The 26,173-nt window shown below is 44.3% G+C and overlaps 1 protein-coding gene across 3 annotated transcripts in view; it reads left to right on the plus strand.

Moving 5' to 3' along the window:
- FSIP1 (fibrous sheath interacting protein 1) overlaps nt 1-26,173 on the plus strand; it is a 78,664-nt gene that overhangs the window by 23,012 nt on the left and 29,479 nt on the right. For all 3 annotated transcript variants that reach the window (XM_066608702.1, XM_066608701.1, XM_066608703.1), the window contains exons 7-10: nt 15,091-15,183; nt 15,524-15,645; nt 22,420-22,527; nt 24,767-24,934. In XM_066608702.1, the coding sequence (XP_066464799.1) occupies nt 15,091-15,183; nt 15,524-15,645; nt 22,420-22,527; nt 24,767-24,934 (491 nt within the window). The remainder of the gene's footprint in view (nt 1-15,090; nt 15,184-15,523; nt 15,646-22,419; nt 22,528-24,766; nt 24,935-26,173) is intronic.

The following is a 26,173-nucleotide window of genomic DNA, read 5'->3' on the forward strand; positions in this document are numbered from 1 at the left end:
AAGGGTTGGGAATAGGCATGTGCACAAAATTAATTCAGCATTTTTCCAATGCTAAAGGGCCTCTATCTTGGTGCTCCAATAACAGTGCAAATGAATGCCCTTATAACAGTACCACCTGTAGTGCCCAAATAAAACAGTGCTATCCATAGTGCCCCTAGAACAGCGTAATCTACAATCCCACCAAAACAGAATCCACTACAGTATAGTGCCTCTGTAATAGTTCTGGCCATGATTCCCATTCACTATGCACAATACAGGACAAAGATTTACCAACCTGAGACAGTTGTACACTATTAGAAATCCTAGACGATAGCACGATATGGCATACACCATTAGCATTTCATTATGTGATGAGGGGCCTGTGGGCCCCCCTTGGCATAGCTGATCAGTTGCAAAATCTGCAACCCATGCTGCTACACAGCTGTATGCATTACTCAGTTTACATAAAATAGCTTCACATGAGACACCAGCAGATGGCAGCATCAGCTAAAATAGTAGCACTGCTGTAAAAGTGTAAAGTCATAGAGAAGAGGCCAGCGGAGCCGCAGAGCTTGTCACCTGGATCTGCTCGCTTGCTGATAAATGGTATTATTCTCTTCTGCCCGGTATAAACCCGTAACCAAATACCGCTGTACTGCGCACATCCACTCAGCTGCTTTTTCCTTGCAGGTTCTTTAAAGATTTTTGGCGCATGAATGTTCTTGAGGGACTTTGTGAATCTCCAAAAGTTTTTAGCCTCACACCTGATTACTGCATTTTTTATGTCCCTGTTCTATACATTCCTTGTACAATTCCAGTAAAGTAAGAGCACGTTTCATGTCTTAGGCAGCACTCATACAAGTGGTGTTTTACAGCTTTTTTAAACATGTTCAACAGCGTTCAACAACTTTTTTAAACACCCCTATCATTGCAATGGGTGATGAGGTGCATTAAAAAGCAATGAAACCACTAATCTCATGGTTGTCTGTACAATCCCTGTGTAGCATCGTGTGGAAATATGCAGTGACCAGTATATCACCTATGCGGTAAAGGGCTTCTCCTATGCCGTTGTGGGGTCACTCTTGGCACCCCTGAATATTTAGTACAGCTTGAAAAATATCTCTGTTATAAAGTGTTTAGTGAAACTGTATGGATGTATAGGAACTTATATATATTTGCATTTACACGGGCGGGCGCATTTCTTTTTAGTACAGATAGTCCCCGACTTGCGAACATTCGACTTACGAATTTCGCTAGTTGCGAACAATCTGTTCTGCACAGTATGATGTAATGCTATGGCATTACATCATGCTGTGCAGGGACCGGACAAGCTTCTATCAAGCCTGATAGAAGCCTGTCCGGTCAGATCGCGGTTGCTGGGCAGCCGGGGGCCTTCTGAAAGGCCCTAGGGCTGTCTATGCAGAGCGCCTAGCAAGCCGTGCGCTCGATAGGCACTCTGCATAGGCAGCCCTGGGGCCTTTCAGGAGGTCCCCGGCTGCCTAGCAACCGCACAGCGTCCCACGATCTCATCGTGGGACGCTGTACGAGCCCTCTGAACGTCGGGTGCAGGCTGTTTCTTACAGCGGGCACCCGGCGACAGCAGTTCCGACGAGCCGCGCCGCTTGTCAGAACTGTTAACACTTTAAATACCGCCGTCAGAGCGGTATTTAAAGTGTTAACAGTTCTGACAAGCGGCGAGGCTCGTCGGAACTGCTGCCGCCGGGTGCCCGCTGCAAGAACAGCCGGCACCCGACGTTGTATGGAGCAGGATCCACCCGCGATCCCCTCCATACTACCATTTGTTCGACTTGCGAACAAAGCGAACTTGCGAACGGGCTCCCGGAACGGAACCTGTTCGCAAGTCGGGGAGCATCTGTAATGACCATGTATTTTGATAGTTTAGCCTTTGTGTTGAATATAACGTCTTTGTCAAAAACAATCCAGCCCCTAGAAGAAGTTGTCATTTTGTAGCAAAGCTCTGCATGCAGTTCCATCTCAGGCAGATATACAAGTGATGAGAGTTGTAGTGATTAGATGAACGGTCTTGTCACCTGAGGCCCTAAAAGTGGTTCCCCCCTTGGCCTATAAAAGCCTCTCAGAGACTACTTGTGTGCAGTGACCTCTTTTTCCACTTGTGTAGAGCCTGTTGACCACTAGACGCCTCTACGAGGCAGAGCAGAGATGTCACCCCGTTACCAGAGTCTGAGAAGGGTGCATTATTGGGATGAGAGAAGCTGGATGGTCGTATCCACGAATTGTCCCCCACCTGGGCCGTTCTTACTAGACTGTTAGGAGGTGTTGGCACCAGTGGATGTGTGAGGGCACACAAGATGACCGGGCGCACAAGATGCCCCCTACAGAACACCAGTAGAGAGGAGCGTTTGACCAGACTGTTAGAAGGTGGTGTGACCAGTGGATGGGGGCACACAAGGTGACCGGGCACAGAATGCCCCCTACAGAACACCAGTAGAGAGGAGCGTCTGACCAGACTGTTAGAAGGTGGTGGGACCAGTGGATGGGGGCACATGAGGTGACCGGGCTCAGGATGCCCTCGACAGACCACCAGTAGAGAGGAGCGTCTGACCAGACTGTTAGAAGGTGGTGGGACCAGTGGATGGGGGCACACAAGGTGACCGGGCTCAGGATGCCCTCGACAAACCACCAGTAGAGATGATTGTTTAATTGTCCGACAAGCACCAGCAACTCCAACTGTTTTGTTGTCCACTATCCAGAGACAGGTGGCACCATCGTTACACCCCTGTGTCTGTTGAAACCATTTCCAGGCACTTGGAACTCCCCACCACCTTTGCCTGTTTTTGCAGTGCTGTCATTATTGAAGAAAGTGGACTACTGTGAAAAGAGCTGATTTGTCTTCTGCGATGAATCCAGGTATAGTTTGGGAACTCACAACGTCTGTGTTTGTGCCTTGATGCCTAGGTGTGAGCGCCTCAATGCTGCCTTTGATGTGGCATAGCACACTGCCCCCTGCTGGTGTGATGATAGCTCAGCGATATGTTCAGGACATCCCTTAGCATGGCGGCTTCCAAAAGGCATTTTCCAGCAAGGCTGTCACAGGAATGTCTCCACGACATCGTCACACTGCTGTGGCTGCCCAAGGAAAATATATAGGACCCTCCGGGATGCCAACATCAACAGCTTACGAATTTGCACGATCTAGAGTCTCAGTTATAGCAAATATGAAGCCATATGCAGCAAAATACCATACCTAACCTGTATGACTTCATGCCCAGCCTTATCACATCTTGCATCCAAGCTAGAAATGACCCAACAGGGTACTAGAGCCTCCATGCCCGCCCGCATCACGTCTTGTATCCAAGCTAGAGGTGGTACAACAGGGTAATAGAGTCTCCATACATAACTGTATCACATATTGTATCGAAGCTAGAGGTGGTACAACCGGGTACTAGAGGCTTCAAGCCACCCCGTGTCACGTCTTGTATCCAAGCTAGAGGTGGTACAACATTGTAGTAAAGCCTCCACGCCCACCTGTATCACATCTTGTACCCAAGCTACGGGTGGTACAGCAGGGTACTAGAGCCTCCATTACCGCCCGTTTCACATCTTGTATTCAAGCTAGAGGCGGTACACAAAGGTACTACAGCCTCCATGGCTGTTGTATCACATCTTGTATCCAAGCTAGAAACGGTACAGCAGGGTACTATAGCCTCTGTGCCCATCTTTACCACATCTTGTATCCAAGCTATAGGCTGCCTAACAAGGTACTAGAGCCTCCATGCCCGCCTGTATCACATCTTGTATCCAAACTAGAGGCTGTACAACAGGGTACTAGAGCCTCCATGCCTGCCCGTATCACATCTTGTATCCAAGCTAGAGGCGGTACAACAGGGTACTAGAGCCTCCATGCTTGTCTGTATCACATCTTGTATCCAAGCTAGAGGCGGTACAACAGGTTACTAGAGCTTCCATGTCCGTCTGCATCACATCTTGTATCCAAGCTAGAGGCGGTACAATAGGGTCCTAGAACCTCCATGCCCACCTGTATCACATCTTGTATCCAAGCTAGAGGCAGTACAATGGGGTACTAGAGCCTCCATGCCTGCCCGTATCACATCTTGTATCCAAGCTAGAGGCGATACAACAGGGGACTAGAGCCTCCATGCCCCTCTATATCACATCTTGTATCCAAGCTAGAGGCGGTACAACAGGTTACTAGAGCCTCCATGCCCGCCTGTATCACATCTTGTATCCAAGCTAGAGGCGGTACAATGGGGTACTAGAGCCTCCATGCCTGCCCGTATCACATCTTGTATCCAAGCTAGAGGCGGTACAACAGGGTACTAGAGCCTCCATGCCTGCCCGTATCACATCTTGTATCCAAGCTAGAGGCGGTACAACAGGGTACTAGAGCCTCCATGCTCGTCTGTATCACATCTTGTATCCAAGCTAGAGGCGGTACAACAGGTTACTAGAGCTTCCATGTCCGTCTGCATCACATCTTGTATCCAAGCTAGAGGTGGTACAACAGGGTCCTAGAACCTCCATGCCCACCTGTATCACATCTTTTATCCAAGCTAGAGGCAGTACAACAGGGTACTAGAGCCTCCATGCTCGTCTGTATCACATTTTGTATCTAAGCTAGAGGCGGTACAACAGGGTACTAGAGCTTCCATGTCCGTCTGCATCACATCTTGTATCCAAAATAGAGGTGGTACAACAGGGTTCTAGAGCCTCCCTACAAGGGGTCAGTTTTCCACAATTACTGTTCCTTTTGCTCTGATATTGTATTTATGTACTTATATCAACATTACAAAAACTCAGAGGAAGTTTCCTTCCTTCTGACAGGGGAGTGATTATTTCTGACAATGAGTGTATTTGGATATTTTATATAAGTATCCTAATTATACACAATTAATACATATCCATTTATTTCTGACGATATTGGGTTTTTTATGCTAAACAATCAATGTTGACCATCACTGTAGCATATAACTAGGATGCACCATAGATCAAAGTCTGTAGAGGCCCTTGTGCAAAGCAATCTCTATGGTGTTCAAGTAATACCACCATACATTGCACAAAATACTGTCGCCAAATAAAAAACTACATAGTGGCTAAATAACAATGCGATAGATTTCCCCTGTAACAGCACTGCCCAATTAACAGTGCCGAGGTCACCGCTGTCGAAGAATCAGAAACTTGTAGTTGGATTGTGCTGGAAGCCTCAGTGGAGGCATTTGCCCTCTTGTCTTCCATGTAATCTTGCCCCATTAGCCACCTAGTAACTACTTTTCTTAGGGCTGCTGCATAATGGCGAGACTGATATCGCTGCAAGAAAATCGCAGCAAAATCGCGACTTTTTTCCTACAATTTTTGAGTGTCAGAAAGATAAGGCATGTCGGGATTTTTTTTTTCTCGCAACATCACAGTGCAGATGTGAGTGAAACCATTGAAAAGCATGGGTTTCATAATTCTGCGCTTTCACTCACTCTCGCATCACTCAAAAAACAATCGATTTTCTCTCAAGTGTGAAGGCGCCCTTAGCCAGAAATATACCCAGAGCAGTCGTTGCTAGCCTTCCTCACAGCACCTGGAAGTTCATAGGCTTAAAGGGGTTGTCCCGTGCCGAAACGTTTTGTTTTTTTTTTCAATAGGCCCCCCGTTCGGCGCGAGACAAACCCAATGCATGTGTTAAAAAAAAAAACGTCTAGTACTTACCCGAATCCCCGCGCTGCGGTGACTTCTTCCTTACCTTACTAAGATGGCCGCCGGGATCTTCACCCACGATGCACCGCGGGTCTTCTCCCATGGTGCACCGTGGGCTCTGTGCGGTCCATTGCCGATTCCAGCCTCCTGATTGGCTGGAATTGGCACACGTGACGGGGCGGAGCTACGAGGACCAGCTCTCAGGCACGAGCGGCCCCATTCACCAGGGAGAAAACCGGACTGCGCATGCGCGTCTAATCGGGCGATTAGACGCTAAAATTAGACGGCACCATGGAGACGAGGACGCTAGCAACGGAACAGGTAAGTGAATAACTTCTCTATGGCTCATAATTAATGCACGATGTACATTACAAAGTGCATTAATATGGCCATACAGAAGTGTATAACCCCACTTGCTTTCACGGGACAACCCCTTTAATTTAATCAGTGGAGAGATAATAGTAAGAGTTTGTTGGGATCCTGTTTTTTTTTAGCAATAGTGCCACTCTTGTTTGATGGCCATGTCCGGAATTACAACTCAGCTTAAGGCCGCATCCACATGGGCGACAGAATTTCGATTTGAGAAAATCGCAGCATTATCGCATTGGTGGTCTGCGCGATATCCCTGCGTTTTCTTGCGGCAATAATGCAATTTTATGTTGCTGCAAAGGTGGAGGAAGTTTGAAATATAAACCCTATCCTGAAAATAAGCCCTAGCTCCATAACATTTTTCTTTAAATGATTCAATGAATGGCTATGATATGTTCATCGTGTGCTTGCTCTGATTGGCTATGCCAGAGATCGCGAACCAATCAGAGCAGAGCTTCCTGGAGGTGGGGATTTTCAAAGTCCCGTCCAGGAAGCTCTGCAGGAGAACTTCAAGCTACAGGGACATGATGACAGCACCTAAGAGGTGATGTATTCTATTTTTTTTTACATTTTTTCCCTGCAGTTAGGGCTTAGTTTGGGTTTTTACAGTAGGATTTCCTACCTATAGGAAAGCATGGGCTCTACATACATGTGATTTGTAGCACTGCCACATTGCGACAAAATTGCGTGAAAAAGTCGCCCATGTGGAAGTGGCCTAATAGACAAAAAGATTCTATTCTCTAATCTTATATCACCCTACTAAGTGGATCTAGACTATGAGATCCCTGTTGTGGGACTAGATCTGTAGAGTTTACATGGGTTTTCACTTTGCTTTTTGCAAGGCTCATGTTCATTAATTGTTAGAAACTTGGCCAAGAACCCAAGCCATCTAAACCTGCAACTAACATGCTGTAATAAATCAGAGCGCCATAACTCCGGTCTCCTCTTTGCATTACCTAAATTACTTTTTAGTAGAATATCTCTTGAATTTGGCAGCAGGGATTATTTGTCGGATCTTAAATCATCCTTAGGTCTCCACCATTTACTGTTTAAACTACAGTACTATGGCATTCCTTGTGTCTTACAGGGACCTCTGGAGATACAGCTCCTACCCATAAATCTTCTATCTTTCCTCAAGAAAATGAACATCTGGAACTTACACACTTTGATTATTCGTCCCCTATTTAGAATTAAAAACGAAGCCCTCCATGGTGTAGGAAATAAGGGGACCAGATCGAAGAATAAATGATAGGAATAATAGGGTTCTGATGAGGCGCAAGACGATAAATGGCCTGTCAATTAGCAGCAGCCACCCTGGATGGCAGGGCATATCCTCGGTATTTGAATAGCCAACCTGAGAAGACTAGTAGGGAAGAATGGCGTCTATGATCAAAGACCAGATGACGCTGCCGTTTCGGCATGGAAATGCGTTGTCAATAATGTCCTGCATTCTGCATTGAGTTCTCCTGTCCGGCGCGCCATTCTTGCCTACTAGTTTTCTCAGGCTGGTCGTTCCCTATTTATCACTCATGTGGACATCCTGCTGATCTCATGTTGTCCTAAATGGGACTGGACGACTCCTTTTACAGATGGAAGCCTCTCCATCGATCAGCTGATCCCTGCAGGTCTTGCTTTTTTAAAGGGAATCTGTCCCCATGTTTTTGGATCCCTTCTGAGAGCACCCACCAGAAGTTAGTACCTGTTAAGCTCCATGCACATGGCAGGTCCAGATTCTTGCTGCAGAATCCCGCACGAAATCCGGCCCTGACCGCGGCGGTTGATCTTGCGCACCTGTGTGTGCAGGCTGCAGCGTCTGTGTGGACCTGTCTTCTTCCAGCTTCTCTGTACTCGCCATCAGACATGCGCAGTACAGATTTTTTTTCTTAACTTCTGCTTTTTCCGCCAAATCCGTGGTCTGTACGCAGGTCAGACGGACTCAATTGACTTCAAAGGAAGGCATCTGTGTGGGAACCACATAAAAATAGAGCATGCTGCGATTTTTCATCTGAGAGCGGAAGCCGGAGTTGGTTTTCACTCGTGTGCATGAAGAATCTTTTTTCCATAGCATGCGCTGGAGGGTTATTGCTGCGGAATCCGAAGGCGGACGCCAACCCCAGATTCTGCAGCAAAAATCCGTCCGTGTGCATGAGGCGTTACATTGATTACAGTGAGAAGTCTGTTGTATGCATCTGTGCAGTAGTTTTGGAGAAACTTGCATTTAATTAGTAGCAGCCAGACACAGAACTAGTCCTGTGTATTTATGAGGGGCAGGCTAGCCACACCCACTGCGCCCTAGAGCCAATGATTGCCACCTCTCTCTATGCGCAGTAATAGGCAGAGAGCTGTCAGTCAGTGGCTGGAGGGCAGCTTGGGCAGGCTTAACCTGCAGTTTAGGAATATCCAGGACTACCTTAAGTAGTCCTTTATGTATGTGCTGCTACTGATAAAATGCAAGTTTCTCCAAAACTACTGCACAGATACATACAGCAGACATATCCCTGTAATCAGTGTGACTGGCACTACCTTGTGCTACCCTAAGAAAGGAGTCTCTTTAACTGCTAGCAATAAGTCATTATAGCTGGAGGGAAACCCTGCTGGACAAATGGTAGTATTGCATATGAATTAGCAATAATACCAATCAATTCAAATATGGATGGAGTACAGGTGCACCCATATTTTAATCATGTTTGATACAATTCTGTGGGCGTATTAAATCCGTAAAATGGGTGAAACAAATGTATTCTGTTTTTCAGACACATCCCTATTTTCTATATCCATGTAAATAAATTCCTAGATTTTAATTAGCATCATATTACTTCTAATATTACATAACTTTACAGTGTTGAGGTAGGATTGTATACTTGCCATTAGTTTCCTTCCTAACACTTACATAGAAGGTTTTATGAAATTACAAGCCCACTCTGGTAAAAAATGTTTTTCTTTCACTATGTAACTAGTCCTCCAATGTGTATGAGTCTGCTAGTTTTACCTTGGTAAGTTCTTCCTTTATACAGTTAGGGCCAGAAATATTTGGACAGTGACACAAGTTTTGTTATTTTAGCTGTTTACAAAAACATGTTCAGAAATACAATTATATATATAATATGGGCTGAAAGTGCACACTCCCAGCTGCAATATGAGAGTTTCCACATCCAAATCGGAGAAAGGGTTTAGGAATCATAGCTCTGTAATGCATAGCCTCCTCTTTTTCAAGGGACCAAAAGTAATTGGACAATGGAATCTAAGGGCTGCAATTAACTCAGAAGGCGTCTCCCTCGTTAACCTGTAATCAATTAAGTAGTTAAAAGGTCTGGGGTTGATTCCAGGTGTGTGGTTTTGGATTTGGAAGCTGTTGCTGTGACCAGACAACATGCGGTCAAAGGAACTCTCAACTGAGGTGAAGCAGAACATCCTGAGGCTGAAAAAAAAGAAAAAATCTATCAGAGAGATAGCAGACATGCTTGGAGTAGCAAAATCAACAGTCGGGTACATTCTGAGAAAAAAGGAATTCACTGGTGAGCTTGGGAACTCAAAAAGGCCTGGGCGTCCACGGAAGACAACGGTGGTGGATGATCGCCGCATACTTTCTTTGGTGAAGAAGAACCCGTTCACAACATCAACTGAAGTCCAGAACACTCTCAGGGAAGTAGGTGTATCTGTCTCTAAGTCAACAGTAAAGAGAAGACTCCATGAAAGTAAATACAAAGGGTTCACATCTAGATGCAAACCATTCATCAATTCCAAAAATAGACAGGCCAGAGTTAAATTTGCCGAAAAACACCTCAAGAAGCCAGCCCAGTCCTGGAAAAGTATTCTATGGACAGATGAGACAAAGATCAACCTGTACCAGAATGATGGGAAGAAAAAAGTTTGGAGAAGAAAGGGAACGGCACATGATCCAAGGCACACCACATCCTCTGTAAAACATGGTGGAGGCAACGTGATGGCATGGGCATGCATGGCTTTCAATGGCACTGGGTCACTTGTGTTTATTGATGACATAACAGCAGACAAGAGTAGCCGGATGAATTCTGAAGTGTAGCGGGATATACTTTCAGCCCAGATTCAGCCAAATGCTGCAAAGTTGATCGGACGGCGCTTCACAGTACAGATGGACAATGACCCCCAGCATACAGCCAAAGCTACCCAGGAGTTCATGAGTGCAAAAAAGTGGAACATTCTGCAATGGCCAAGTCAATAACCAGATCTTAACCCAATTGAGCATGCATTTCACTTGCTCAAATCCAGACTTCAGATGGAAAGACCCACAAACAAGCAAGACCTGAAGGCTGCGGCTGTAAAGGCCTGGCAAAGCATTAAGAAGGAGGAAACCCAGCGTTTGGTGATGTCCATGGGTTCCAGACTTAAGGCAGTGATTGCCTCCAAACAATTCGCAACAAAATATTAAAAAAAAAATATTTTGTTTGGGTTATGTTTATTTGTCCAATTACTTTTGAGCTCCTAAAATGTGGAGTGTTTGTAAAGAAATGTGTACAATTCCTACATTTTCTATCAGATATTTTTGTTCAACCCTTTAAATTAAACGTTACAATCTGCACTTGAATTCTGTTGTAGAGGCTTCATTTCAAATCCAATGCGGTGGCATGCAGAGCCCAACTCGCGAAAATTGTGTTACTGTCCAAATATTTCTGGCCCTAACTGTATCTGAAAATTCCTAAAGTCCTTCTCTTCAGTTGGGTCATGTGATCTTATTGTGACCCCTTGGAAATTATTCGTCTCTCTGTTCTCTCCAGGAGTCACCTTTTCAATCTCCAGAACTTCCTGTATGATGAAACTGCATGGACTGTATCACACAGGCTCTTCAATGGGACAGACAAACTCTTATCACACTTACTGCTGATTATTAGAGGTTCCTGTTATACTAAGGATCACAGATCATTCTTCCTGACTGTACACTTATGGAATTTAGCTTATTTAGGGAAATATAGAAGGTAATGGTAATCACTCCTCCCAGCAGGCAGACATGGTACTGGCTCTAGCTGTTCATGTGATGCTAGGCTGATACATCATGAGATTGATAACACAGTATAGAGGAAGATAAAGCAGGGAGAAATCTAAAATGCAAGATGGTGCCTGGTTAAGTATTAGACAGGAGGCTGCACTGTATGGAAGTGACTGCAATATATCCAGAGTGTGATCGGGTGAGGGGTGCAGTGATGAAAAATGTGTTTTCACTGGAGTGGCCCTTTAAATTTAGGATTATGCATGATTGTGAAAGGAAATAATTTTGTCTACTTTTCTTAAGTAAAATAAGTCTATTTGAATCCAGAAATTGCCGTATAAATTCACCGACCTTCATAATTGGATGATCTGAAAGGGTTAACTACAGTTTAATTAATCTGTAATCTTATATTCTCAGTCTTGGATGAGCAGTCCAAATTGTCTCCACCTCCTGGCAAGCTGGCATAGCAGATAACATGTAAGCAGGTTTTTGTAGTGGAGCCAGTCTTGGCTTGGCACCAGGCAGGAGCAAGGTTGCCGGTCTCCTATGTGTTATTCTTCTGACATTGTGTATCTCGGTTCTGTAAAATCATTCCTGATTTGCGTTTCCTTTTTTTTTTTTCAAACGAGACTTTTTTTAAAGGCCTTTTAAGCTGCTAGATTTTACTTTATCCTTATAGAAAACCTTCAAAATGACTTGTCGTCTTTAAAATTGGAGTCAGGTGAGTAAAGTGAGCGCTCCATTGTGCTCCCGTAATGCTGATCCTTATCAGTATACTAAAACAACATTCCATACGTTCCTGAATACAAGGCGAGCGCTCAGTATGTTACCTGTGGATGCTTCCTCTCAGCTATATACAGAATGCTCACTGCAAATCTCAGTCCACTCCAATATTTGAGCTAAAACTGTGTCTTTGTAAAAAAAGATCTTCTTACATCTGAAATGAGTGCCTAAAATGAATATATGATCTTGAATACCGTTTAGGGTACTTATCTGCTATTTTTCTGATACAGAGCTTCAAATATATTCCATAGGTATACAGTATATTTAAAGGAGTTGTCCAAGACTTTTACTATTGATGACCTATCCTTGGATAGGTCATGAGTAGTTTACCGAAGGGAGACGCCAATTAGGATCCCCACCAAAAAGTTGATCACTGGGCCGGCTGTCAGTATGGACAGCGCTATTAACATTGCCCATTTCCCGATTAGGTAGTACAGGCACAGCTCCCATTCAATTCAGTGGGCGTTGTGCCTGCAGTACCAAACCGGGCTGCTGCAATATGGACAGCATTGTCCGCACTGACATCAGGCCTAGCAATCGGCAATAGTAGATCAACTATTGATGACCTGACCTTAGTAGAAGTCTTGGAGAAACCTTTTAAAGGGGTTTTCATTGACTAGTGTGTTCAAGTAGCCTTCAAAGCTCATCCATCTACTATCTGTGTTATCCAGTTGTCCTCGCAACAAAAAAAGTTTGAAGTCAGCAATTGTTTAACTTTCCTATAGTCCTACTCGCTATCCAAGGTCTCAACCTTAATTTTCAGGAAAAGGAAATTGCATTGTCTTTTTTTCAAGTCGAAGTATTCTCTGCATTAATTTAATTTCCTCTGCTTTCTATATAAAAACATACTCCATCCTGTCTCACACCAAGGCTTGAGTGCCTTCTTACTAGAGAACATGCTAAGGAAACTTTTGGGAAATTTTTCTTCTTGCATTTTTGACAACAAATATATATAGATCCAACATGGAGCCAACTCATGGAAGTTGTGGATGACATCCTGCTTCTTCTTTGCTTTATGTCCCCATTCGTCTTACTCAAGAACTTATTCACCTTCTGGTCATGTGGTTAATGTGTCCAAATCCATTGCCTTAAATTTTTCATTGCAATTATCCATTTTGTACTGTTCCAATTTAAAGCGACCCAAAAGATGGGCCACACAAGCTTCCCTGACTACCTGAGGCACATTAGTATGGATCACTGGTCGCAGACAGTATACTTCTACTTTTATTGACCAGGTGGGCAGCGTTGGCCCGTCACATTGGCATGTAGTGTCTTAGACTACCGATGCATACTAGTGCTCAGTGTGCAACAGAGAAGCAGTTCGCCTATCTTTGTTTTTCCAGGACCTCATTAATTATGATTTCACTTTACTTTGAGTCATCTGGACTATTTTATAATTCACCATACTCCTTCCTTTTTCCTGTAAATTATGCCTACTTAATGGGCAAAACTGGGACAAGTATCAGATTTTGTTTATGGGCTACATTAATGCAGTTAAATTTCCTGCCCCAATTTTTATACTCCTTCATGCCCTCCCCATGGCGGTCCATCACATCCAAACATGTCTATATTGATTCCCAGCATCAGTAACCCTACTATAGGTTCAGGATGTTAGGTCCATCTGGAGCCAAATATTCATTGTTCAAATTTTGCAACTCTCTCTCTACTACGTCTCTAATGAATCTACTCTTTGGCACACGATTCAGACTTCGAAATGTCCAACAATCGGTTCTACCTCCCTAATGCAGATGTCTGACGCTCTATTATATAACATTATCCCTTAGGCACTGTGAAATCTATTGCCTCTATTTTCACCTGATTTTGGCACCTCAATCATTCCCAATCTCACATACACTGTGTAACCAAATGAAGCCACTGTAAAAAGCAAGGACTGGTGAAATGGCTTTGGATTATGTTTATGCCCTGATTGTCACCTTGGCTAGAAACAATTTTCTGAAAAATATGACAAAAACACTATTGAATTAAAAAATATAGAGGGAGATTTATAAAACGTCTAAAAAGAAAACTCTTGTTGCCCGTAGCAACCAATCACAGAGCGGCTTTGGCAGAATATGCCTCAGCCACGGTCAATGTGATCAACACTCCAGAGCATACTCCGTGTCATTTCGACACTAAAGGCCACCATTATCACGTCTCTGTTGGTATGGGGATGGATTGGTTGTAACAATCAGCTCTTGTCTGTACACATTTATTCCAACTCCTCCCCACAGAGGACGCCAGTAGTACTTTAAGTTTGAAGGTGTTTCTGCTCTACTCCGCAGCTCCTGTCCTGTTCCATGGTTCAGATAAGTCTGTTTAATCTGGGGTGTTATTACATCTGTTTCCTGACTATTAGTTGCTTATTCATTTAAGGAACATCTGGTTCACTGTGTGTTCATGTAACATCTAACTTTGCATTTACTCAGTAGCAGTCATATCTCTGTTCCCAACTAGGGAGAATCGGGGTTGCTCCAGGTTCCTGACATGGGGGTCGCCCTCATCAGGGCGAGCGCTCCACTTTTAGGTAGGGTCTCAGCACATTAGTAGGTTAGGGTCAGATTTCTCAGTTTCCCCACTTTTTTGTTTCCTATATATAGTGTCATCTGCGTTAATATTTTATGTGTATATTCACCATATTTGATAATATATTTGGTCCCAACTTAGGTGTTTTGCATCCAGCTTGGAGGAAACAAGTCACCTTTTCTTGGCACATCATGGTGGTCATATTGGGAGTAAATTGTTGCGCGATAACCATCTTTCTAAACTACAACCGCACGTGGCAGCTATACTAATAACCATTGTTACTAGAGATGAGCGAGTGTACTCGGAAAAGCACTACTCGCTCGAGTAATTTGCTTTATCCGAGTATCGCTGTGCTCGTCCCTGAAGATTCGGGTGCCGCTGCGGCTGACAGGTGAGTCGCAGCGGGGAGCAGGGGAGAGCGGGCGGGAGAGAAAGATCTCCCCTCCGTTCCTCCCCGCTCTCCCCTGCAGCTCCCCGCTCCGTGCCGGCACCCGAATCTTCAGACCCGAGCACAGCGATACTCGGATAAAGCAAATTACTCGAGCGAGTAGTGCTTTTCCGAGTACGCTCGCTCATCTCTAATTGTTACCCCACAGCAATAGTGTACAGATGTATATAACATTGACATCTTCTACTGATGCAGGAATTGCTGAAACTAGTTCTTGCCTCCCACCATCTGGTACGGATGTATAAATCTCGCGCCCATAGGAATTTCATTTTTTCCTAGTCTTATTAAATATTGGACATTTACAACTAGTTGATTTACGCTGTTTCTTTCCTTTGTTCAGAGGACACCCTTGTCTTTGAGAAAATGTTTCCTCCTTTGTTTTCCACTCAACTTCCACCTGAAGACTGTGACGAGGATCTGGAATTCTCTGAAGGTAACCAGGATTATTGCATAGTTGGACAATGTCAATAATGTATCATACAGCCACCTAACCGCACACCTCCATATAGAAGCACTAATAATCTATAGAGTATATTTCCATGCATAAAGCTTGTTCGTTAGGCTAACAATTAGGTGTTTCAGATGATGACTGTGAAGAACGTGTACACTTGAGCTTAATATCAGGTAATAATCACATATTAGTCCTGGTGATAGAATTAATGTGCTTGGTCATGTTTTATAAAATCTAGATTGCAGTGCATTACCTAGGCGTGTATACAGTTCAGAAGTTATGTACATAGTCATTCCAATCATCTTGCCATCTGTGATTTTAGGTCCTGTTTCTGGCATTGAAACCGGTGACTTATTAAGCAGCAGTGAAAGATCTCATCACAGAAAGTTGCAGAGGAAAAGTAAAGACCATAAAAGAGTCAATTTCATCCACAGGAACATTGAGGTGTGTGAGCAATCTGTAGACCACTCACATCTTGTTGGTATTACATTTTACTTTTGCTTGACCTGTACTCATCTACTTTGTGCTGTTCATTTTACTACAAAGGAGAAGTGTTACATACACCCCTACAATAATGGCATATTGTCACGAGTGGATGTGCCACACACTTATTTGACTTTGGGCTAAATCTGGAGGCAGCACCTCGGGTACCCTGGTTTTCACCCTTTCACCCCACCATGTGGGATCTGGTCTTTGCTGCAGGTTCCCTGGACCTTTATTCACAAAAGTTGTCTTAGTTATGTTGTTGCTGACACTACGGTACCTGAGGGTGGTAATAGAGATGTAAGCAAGAGACTTAGCAGAGGTCAGGCCAGGCAGCATAAGCTGTAGTTTGGAAGGTCAGGGCTGGAAGAGCAAGTCCAATACAATTATACAGTCCGAGTTGGAGCAGTCCGCTGGCAGAGAGAGTAGTCGAGGTTAGGGATGGAGAAATCAGAATAGTCAGGAACAGGCAGGAGTCAGAAAAACAGGAGAGCAAACAAACATCAGATCAGGCTTTGTCAACAGATGGAACCAAGTTGCTTAGGCATCCTATTTAGGGTGAGCCAGGACTGTCAGGGGATAGGTTGGAAAGCATTAACAGAGTGTTCATTGGCCCTTTAACTATGGGGGCAGGCATGCTTGTGTGCCATCTGGACAGATGAAAGGGGGAGAGAACTTGGACGGACACAACTTCTCCCGAATGTAAGAGAAGAGTAGAATATGTCAACAGAGGCCAACTGCAATAGTGGCAGCAGGAGCTGGTGAGCAAGATGGCAGTTGTGGCAGCACATTGTGATACAGATCCATTGTAATATGAAAGTGGTGGTCCTCTGACCTCTGCTGTGCAGTAGAAGCCTGGTGTGGAAATACCCTGTTACAGGGCCATATATAACATAGTGCAGCTGATGTGGCTACTATGAGTCCTTGAAGAGAGTGGACTCAGCCTTGGTTATTCCAATTCCCTTTGTTATTGAGTGGCAGAACCCTGTGTATGACTCCTTGTTTAGATTCAAAATAACGATCCGCGCCACCATGTAGTGATTAATAAGAATAACTCACCTGGTGCCCAGCGGGGTTCCCATAGACCGTTAGATCCTAAGGGAACAACCCGCCAGCACCTGTGGTCCGAGTATGCCTGTAGTGATCTACGAAGAGACTTCAGATATCCTTCGGTAAGGAAGGAGAGCCGCCGGGAAAAAGCAATCCCAAAGAGAAAAAAACTCCCCTCAAGCTTCCAAAAATAAAAAAGCTCTTTCCGCGCTCCTGCTGGAGCTCCTCTTTGGAAAAAATAAACTTTTTGGAGGTGGGAGTTCCAGGTGCTCGGCGCGCACCTCCGTACCGTGTCGCTCTGGCGCGGTATCTAGGTATCTAAATTCTGTATCCTGAGCCCCAACACACATGTCGCATCTGCTTTCTCTCTGTATCCTGAGCCCCAACACACATGTCGCATCTGCTTTCTCAAGGGAGAAAGCAGATGCGACATGTGTGTTGGGGCTCAGGATACAGAATTTAGATACCTAGATACCGCGCCAGAGTGACACGGTACGGAGGTGCGCGCCGAGCACCTGGAACTCCCACCTCCAAAAAGTTTATTTTTTCCAAAGAGGAGCTCCAGCAGGAGCGCGTAAAGAGCTTTTTTATTTTTGGAAGCTTACTCCTTGTTTAGAGAAACTTCATTGCTTGCAAACAAAGAGATGAGAAATTAGTCGAAGGATCATGAGAAGGGAAAACGAACACCAGACTCAGACCGGGCATAATAATGGGAAGTCCGTTTTGATCTTTGATGTGAGGCCCCTCTCTCTTATATGTACTACACTGACCTGTTAAAGGAGTTCTTTGCTTTGGACAATCCCTACTAGTTAAGGTCTATTGACGGTAAGTTGATTACAAAGCGTCCCACGGTTGGAACACCCAACAATAAGATGTAATCTATGGGGAAACCTGACAGTAAGTGTTCAATATTTCTCCATTGCCACCAAAGGAGAATTTAAAGGGACCTATTATCTTCCTCCAGCACCATGGTGCTGTTAAGGGGTGGAAGGGAACTGGGTGCTGTATTTTTCATACCCACTCTGTGATGTCCTCCTCTGAAGTCCACACGGCGGATGAAAATTTGACTCTTTTCAGAGTCCTATGCCTGTGCTCTCCCATAGACTTGCATAGGAGAGTGCACACACAGGACTCTGAGAAGAGTGCTATAGGAACGTGACAGGTTCCCTTTAAGTATTACACATTGCTCATGCAGTGTATTACAGGACAGGAAGGCCTCTCTAGATTGAGAGACACTCTATGTATCCCCTCTTCACTCTGCCCAATAGATGATGGTCCTGAACATAGGAATGTATTACCTCAGAATCATCTATTGGGGTATATGAAACAGAAATTGTATAGGATCAGAATGCGCCTCAAGCAATTGTATGTATATAAATAAAAGTGGAAGATGAATATGTAACTCACCTGGTGCTCGAAAGGTTAACCCGTCTTGCTGGGAGAACCCTCCGGCACCTGTTGTCCACGTCTTTTTCCGTTCACTTTCTCCTTGGTAGGGAAGAGGCGTCCAGGGTAACGTAGGCTTTTGCTCTCAGGCAGAGCCAGTTCAGGAATATCACCATATACTATTTAAAACTTACCTGCGCCATTATGAAGCTTCTATTATTAAAATCTTTTTATTTCGCTACGCGTTTCAGCACTATTATTGTGCCTTTGTCAAGCTTAATCTATTGGGGTATACGAAAATATATATATATTTTTTTAAACTGAAGATCCTTTTCAAGTAAGGTTCTAGATTCTTAAAAAAACACAATAGCTTTTTTTGGAAATCCATCACAGTATCGCTGAAGAAGAATCCACTGCTGTGAAGAATCCACTTCTATAGTTTATTCCCTCCAGGCTGTGTATTCTGTACTTTTTTCCAGCTTCCTGGTCACATGACCAGCACTCTGACAATGCTCTGTGTCCTGCAGTTACTGGGGCAGCTGCCATTAAGAAAAGCTGTACCATAGCAACTACAAAACAGCTGTCATTTTGAGCTTGAAAATGAAAGCTATTCTGTGTTTGGGTAAGAGAGACAGTTTTCTGTATGGCAATTGTTATAAATCTGCCCCATTAACTGCGGGACACAGAGCATTGTTAGAGTGCTGGTCATGTGACTTGGAGGCTGAAAAAACATGCAGAATACACAGCATAGAGGGGAGGAGTTCTCCTTCTATTGGGAGGGTATATCTCTTGTTCTGGGAACAACACAACTATCAGATACCAAAATATATATTCTCGAATATATCAAGGAACAGCTTACGAGGTTCATAAGGCACGTGAGGAGTTTGCCTTATTTAGCTGTAGACAGGGCACTGTATCATATGGCAAGTAGTAGTGAAGTATGATAGTACTTTTAATAGTTTACCGTATGTTATAAATGTCCTTTTCCAGGGGCATAGCTATAGAAGGTGCAATGGTTGCAGCCATACCTGGCCTTAAGGCGTCCTAAGGGACAAAATTACACTGCAGGGCACAGCCAAATCCACAGCAGCAAAATTCCATGCCAAAATCCGCAGGTCTAACTATGGGTTTTGATTCAGAATTGCAGGCAAACTTTAAAGGGGTTGTCCCGAGAAAGCAAGTGGGTCTATACACTTCTGTATGGCCATATTAATGCACTTTGTAATATACATCGTGCATTAAATATGAGCCATACAGAAGTTATTCACTTACCTGCTCCGTTGCTGGCGTCCCCGTCTCCATGGTGCCGTCTAATTTCAGCGTCTAATCTCCCGATTAGACGCGCTTGCGCAGAAAGGTCTTCTCCCTTCTCTTGGGTCTCGGCACGAGCGGAGTTCTGGCTCCGCCCCCTTCTACATGTCGTCGCGTAGCTCCGCCCCATCACGTGTGCCGATTCCAGCCAATCAGGAGGCTGGAATCGGCAATGGACCGCACAGAGCCCACGGTGCACCATAGGAGAAGACCTGCGGTGCATCGTGGGTGAAGATCCCGGCGGCCATCTTGCTAAGGTAAGGAAGAAGTCGCCGCAGCGCGGGGATTCGGGTAAGTACTAAACTTTTTTTTTGTCTCGCGCAGAACGGGGGGCCTATTGAATAAAAAAAAAACCCGTTTCGGCGCGGGACAACCCCTTTAAGCCATTTTCAATTCCGCATCAAAATCTGTCCTGTGTGAAAGGTCTCCATTGGGCCCTCTGCTGCATAGGAATAGCCCAGTTTTTAAAAAAGGCACCTGGTAGCTTGGGGCCCTGTTACAGATTTTGCATTTAGGCCCAGGAGCTTCTAGTTCCACTTCTGTCCTCTTCATACAACACTATTCGTGGTTCTTTTATACTCGTTTGGCGAATGTGACATATATAACTTCCAGAACATGCTGAATGTATCACAGTGGTGATGTGGTCGGAGTCTTCTATAGAAAACTCACAACTCCCTATAATTTGGGTTTTCCCTGTTTGAGGTCATTGAGTTTAAAAGAACTTATTACAGACATTATATAAAATTGGTCGATCTATTATTAACATGAGCCTTAAGGGTGCCTTCACACAAATTCACACAAATCTCGCACAGATATAAACCCCATTCGCAATTCTGAATTGCGATGTGATGAAGAGAACAAAACGCAGCATGTTCTATCTTTTAGCGATATCACCCTTTGTTTTAAATTGGTCCGGAGCTGAAATCAATGGAATCAAAGGAATTCCCCGTAGCGAGGAGAGAGAAGGGGCATCTCCTAGAGATCTCCCCATATTTGGAGAGATAGGGGGCAGGGCTAGAGGGGATTCTCATAGTGATTCCTCTCCAGTCAAGAGAGGGGGCAGGGCTAGATAGATCCGCCCTGTAGCCCCACCTCCTCTCTTAGCTAGAAAGGAAACACTATGAGAACCCCCTCTAGCCCCGCCCCTCTCTAGCCTCATCTCCTCTTTCCCCAGCTCTCGGGGGAGCCCTGGGGTAGCCCTCTAGCCCCACCCCCTATCTTTTCAAGCATCTGGAGATCTCTAAGAGATAACCTGTAGCTCTGCCACCTTTCTCTCCTTGCTATGGGGAATTCCTTCAGCCCCGCAGAGATTCAAGTCTGTTTCCATATGAATCGGCGCCAATGTTCTATTTTCCTCTGCACAAATGTGCGTGCCATATGCTACGAGCTGCATGAAACATCGCATAATTGCACAAGAATAAGGACATATCTAGAACTCATATGGCTTGGAGCATCAGTGTGTATTTTTTTTGTGTACGCAATTGCACAGAACTCTTGTGCGCAAAAAGTACAGCAAATTATGCCAATGTGCGCGCAAGAAAGCAACGTTCATTACGTAGAAATGCTCAGCTCATGCTTGCGCAAATACGCACGCTCTTCTCTAAATCTGACCTTAGGCTGGATTCACAAGGGCAAGGGCGATATCAGTCCGAGAAATTCCGACTGATATCGCACTTTTAAACTTGCGATTATGAATGCATTGCAGTTCTGTCCATATCACCCGTGGGAATATGAGTTCTGTCCAGATCATCTGTGTGAATATGAGTTCTGTCCAGATCACCCGTGGGAATATGACTTCTGTCCATATCGCCTGTGTGAATGAGTTCTGCCCATATCGCCTGTGTGAATATGAGTTCTGTCCACATCGCTCTTGTGAATGAGTTCTGTCCATATCGCCCGTGTGAATGAGTTCAGCCCATATCGCCTGTGTGAATGAGTTCTGTCCATATCGCCCGTGTGAATGAGTTCTGTCCGTATCGCCCGTGTGAATGAGTTCTGTCCGTATCGCCCGTGTGAATGAGTTCTCTCCATATCGCCCGTGTGAATGAGTTCTGTCCATATCGCCCGTGTGAATGAGTTCTGTCCATATCGCCCGTGTGAATGAGTTCTGTCCATATCGCCCGTGTGAATGAGTTCTGTCCATATCGCCCGTGTGAATGAGTTCTGTCCGTATCGCCCGTGTGAATGAGTTCTGTCCGTATCGCCCGTGTGAATGAGTTCTGTCCATATCGCCTGTGTGAATGAGTTCTGTCCATATCGCCTGTGTGAATGAGTTCTGTCCATATCGCCCGTGTGAATGAGTTCTGTCCATATCGCCCGTGTGAATGAGTTCTGTCCATATCGCCCGTGTGAATGAGTTCTGTCTATATCGCCCGTGTGAATGAGTTCTGTCTATATCGCCCGTGTGAATATGACTTCTGTCCATATCGTTCATGTGAATGAGTTCTGTCCATATCGCCCGTGTGAATGAGTTCTGTCCATATCGCCCGTGTGAATGAGTTCTGTCCATATCGCCCGTGTGAATGAGTTCTGTCCATATCGCCCGTGTGAATGAGTTCTGTCTATATCGCCCGTGTGAATGAGTTCTGTCTATATCGCCTGTGTGAATGAGTTCTGTCTATATCGCCCGTGTGAATATGACTTCTGTCCATATCGTTCATGTGAATGAGTTCTGTCCATATCGCCCGTGTGAATGAGTTCTGTCCATATCACCCGTGTGAATGAGTTCTGTCTATATCGCCTGTGTGAAACCAGCCTCAGACTTCTTCAACACTGAGAAGAAATGTAATAGAAAGTCATCATATGCGTCAGAAGGGTTTGTGGAGCTGCTCAATGATTCCTCGCCCTGATTTAAGTTGTCGGGAAGCTAATCTGGTTAGCACCCCTGTTAAATGTGATGTAAAAGCTTGTTATGTTTGGCAGTGTTGTGCGTGATCATTCGGATGGAGCCAGGCACTAATGAGATCTGACTGACTGTTTGTATTAAAGCTAGTGAAAGACGCCGGGTCCCATGTTCTTCTCATGGATGACGAAAAGTTACGACTGGAGCAGCTGTTGGGGGACATTCAAGAAGGTTGCAGTGATGATGACATCATGGTGAGTCGTAGACTCTTAAGTGCTGCAATTTTTATTAAGTGCCACATGACAGCATTTCTATACCGAATGATGAAAGAACAGATCCAAACCGTTATAATTACTTCTTTATGGATTACTTATTCCACCATGTAATGATGGCACGGGTGTCCCTATTAACTCCACCACAATGTGTCATGTCTTAAGCAGACTTTGCTGAGGTCAAAGGATGTCAGTCTTGCCTTTACTTGGACTAATTATACAGTAAAAAAGTAATAATATCAGCTGAAATTATTAATGCTGTATTCTGGGTAATACTATTAACCACCTGTGGACATGGTCCTTTAAAAAAAAAGTTTTATCTTCCCTACTTTTAAAAAAACTTTTTTATTTTTCCCTCCACAACATTGGCACATTTCTGTGGCCTGCTCGGTTGTCAGATGAATCACTAATGCAATATGTACAGCAAATGGGGACTGATATTCTGGAGATTACCATACAGAACCTGTAAGGCTCATTTCCCACCTGTATCACATCTTGTATCCAAGCTACAGGTGGCCCAACAGGGTACTACAGCCTCCATGCTCACCTGTATCACATCTTGTATCCAAGCTAGAGGCGGTACAACAGGGTACTAGAGCCTCCATGCCCCCCATATCACATCTTGTATCCAAGCTGGAGGTGGTAAAACAGGGTACTAGGTCCTTCATGCCCACCCATATCCCATCTTGTACCCAAGCTAGAGGCAGCTAAACAATACTAGAGCTACCATGCACATCCGTATCACATGTTATATCAAAGCTAGAGGCGACACAACAGGGTACTAGAGCCTCCATGCCTGCCGTATCACATCTTGTATACAAGCTATAGGGGGTACAACAGGGTACTAGAGCCTTCATGCCTGCCCATATCACATCTTGTATCCAAGCTAGAGGCGGTACAACAGGGTACTAGAGCCTCCATGCCTGCCCATATCACATCTTGTATCCAAGCTAGAGGCGATACAACAGGGTAGTAGAGCCTCCATGCCTGCCCATATCACATTTTGTAGCCAAGCAAAAGGGGGTACAACAGTGTACTAGAGCCTCCATGCTTGTCCGTATCATATCTTGTATCCAAGCTAGAGGCGGTACAACAGGGTCCTAGAGCCTCCCCTCAAGGGGTCAGTTTACTTTAATAAATTCTCCTTTTGCTCTGATATTGTAATCACTTACTTATAACATTACAATCACAGAGAGAAAGTTTTATTGAATTACAACAACTTCTAGGGGAGAGATTATTTCTGACAATGAGTGTAGATTCATCAAGGAAAAGAAAATGGGGCAAATATATAAAGACAGGTGTTTCCTATGCCTCGTTTCAGATAATCTGTGCTAGGGTGAAGTGAACCTAATTTATTAAGTAATTGATAATTTAGGTACACCTTTGGTTGCTCTGTTCGCCAACTAGATAACTCTACCAGCTAGGTATGGTGTAGATGTGCTCTATAATACACAACATTTCCGCTACATGTGAACGTCCATACAATGAGCACTAACATTTTTGTAATTTACTTAGCTTTAAAAAGAAGCCACTTTCTGCCAATCTGCTGGATGGTCACATGACTCATTTGTCAAACATCTGCTGCCCCCACGTGCGCAACTCAGAAGCCTTCACAGCTCGGTCTGTATGCGTGCGTCGGCAGCTGCATCACTAGTGGTGAACTGCATGCATGCAGGCACCTGAGAAGATTGTTGATGGCTGGCAGGTTCCAGCCTTACAGAGACCCTCCAGTCAGGAGCTCAAAATTATTATGTAAATTATATTAATTACCTCTGTCCTTAATACTTGAAAGCTATGTAGATCAGCATTCTTATGGCAGAGCTGTAATCTGTGATGATAGTTTAGCTACAGCTCCTAATCTGAAGTAGTCAGGGACACACCCACTGTCTCATCATTGGTTCATGCTGCAGAGGAGGCAGGAAGGGGATGTATCCCAGACTGCTTCAGATTACGCACTGTAGCTAAACTATAGTCATAGATCATCGCTCTATCATAATAGAAATGAGCTAAAAAGCAGCTAAGTAGCAAACACGGAGAAAAAATTAAATAGCAGGTAATCATCTCCTGTAGGTAGTGATTTACATATCAGTTTTGAGTTCCTGACTGGATGGTTACTTTAAATTATGGTTACTCCACTGGTATTAGGTTAATTTGGAGGAATGTGATATCAAAAGTGAGTGAAATGATTTGGCTTGATATATCTACTGTGTATGTTTTGTAGGCTGGGGTCTCTCTTTGGCTGGTGCCCGGTGAGGGCTATACTCCAGAACCCGATGACCTTGACAAGTTGGCTAAAATAGAAGCAGAACTGAAGAGGTTTGCCAGCATTACAGACCTTGTTGGGACTAATGATCATGAAGCTGGGATTGTGTTTAGAGAGTCAAAACAGGTAAACTATGTGGTGTAAAGAAAATAAAGTCATTTGGTGAAGGGTTTCTTTAATCCATATGGACTTTCTCCTCTTTGGGTCAAGTTCAGATCTTTTTGAAGACCTCGTTATTTTAAAGGTTCACCCATGTTGCATTCAGACCTCGTTTTGAGGCAATGAGAGGCAATGGCTGCTATATGCCACCAGAGCCAGATGGCACATAGAGGAGGGAATATTTCCAATGTACATGATTGCACCGCATAGAGGGCTTGGGACACAGCATGCATGTGTTGTGACTTCCTCTCGGTCAGGAATACGCATGTGAAAGAGGTGTGCATGCGAGGGAATGCAAGATGTCTCTAGCTGGCATTGCTGGGGCATCAAAGGGCATTTTTAGTGGGACAGGGAGGGAGAAACCAGTGATTCAGATGGTCGTGATTTTTTATCTAAATTAGCTGCGTAAAAACGCTTATGTGAATAAGGCTAAAATTGATTAAAAAAAGTTGTATGCACCCCAAAATGGTACCAATGTAATCTACAGCTCGTCACGCAAAAACAAACCCTTCCACAGCACCACCAATGGAAACTTTAAAAAAAAGTTATGAATCTTTGAATGAGTGATGCCAAAACCAAATTATTTTCCAGAAAAAGGGGTTTCATTGTGCAAAAGCAGAAAAAAACAAAATACAAAAAGTATAAATTTGGCATTGTCATAAATGTTCCAACCTGTAGAAAAAAGTTATCATGTAGTAAACATCGTAATCAAACCTCCAAAAAACAATGGCAGTATTTAAGTGTTTTTTCACCCTGACCCTCACATAAAATCAATACATTATACATAGCCCCAATTGGTACTAATAAAAACTACAGTTCGCCACACCATGAACAAGCCTTCATATGACCATGTCAATGGAAAAATAAAAGAGTTATGGCTTTTGAAAAGTGGAGATGAAAATTCCAAAAAATCTTTGTGTCCTAAAGTACGAAACTAGGCCGCATCATTAAAGGGCTAATATAGAAAATAGTGCTTTACTGGCCAGAACTTGAGATCGCATGATAACTAGCGAGATCTTATGTTCTGAGAGTGGAGGCAGCCATGGGAGATGCTGGGAGCACATGAGGAAGGCTGGGAACAGATTTACAGGAAGTTCCTGTCTAACTCCCGCGGTAATGGAGTGTTTTGGTTTTTTTGGGATAGGGATAACTTCTTCTGTTGGGACAACCCCTTTAAAAACATTTCTAACTCGCAATGGGAAGAGC

Source organism: Eleutherodactylus coqui, chromosome 6 (assembly GCF_035609145.1).
Source record: "Eleutherodactylus coqui strain aEleCoq1 chromosome 6, aEleCoq1.hap1, whole genome shotgun sequence".
Lineage (NCBI taxonomy): Eukaryota > Metazoa > Chordata > Amphibia > Anura > Eleutherodactylidae > Eleutherodactylus > Eleutherodactylus coqui.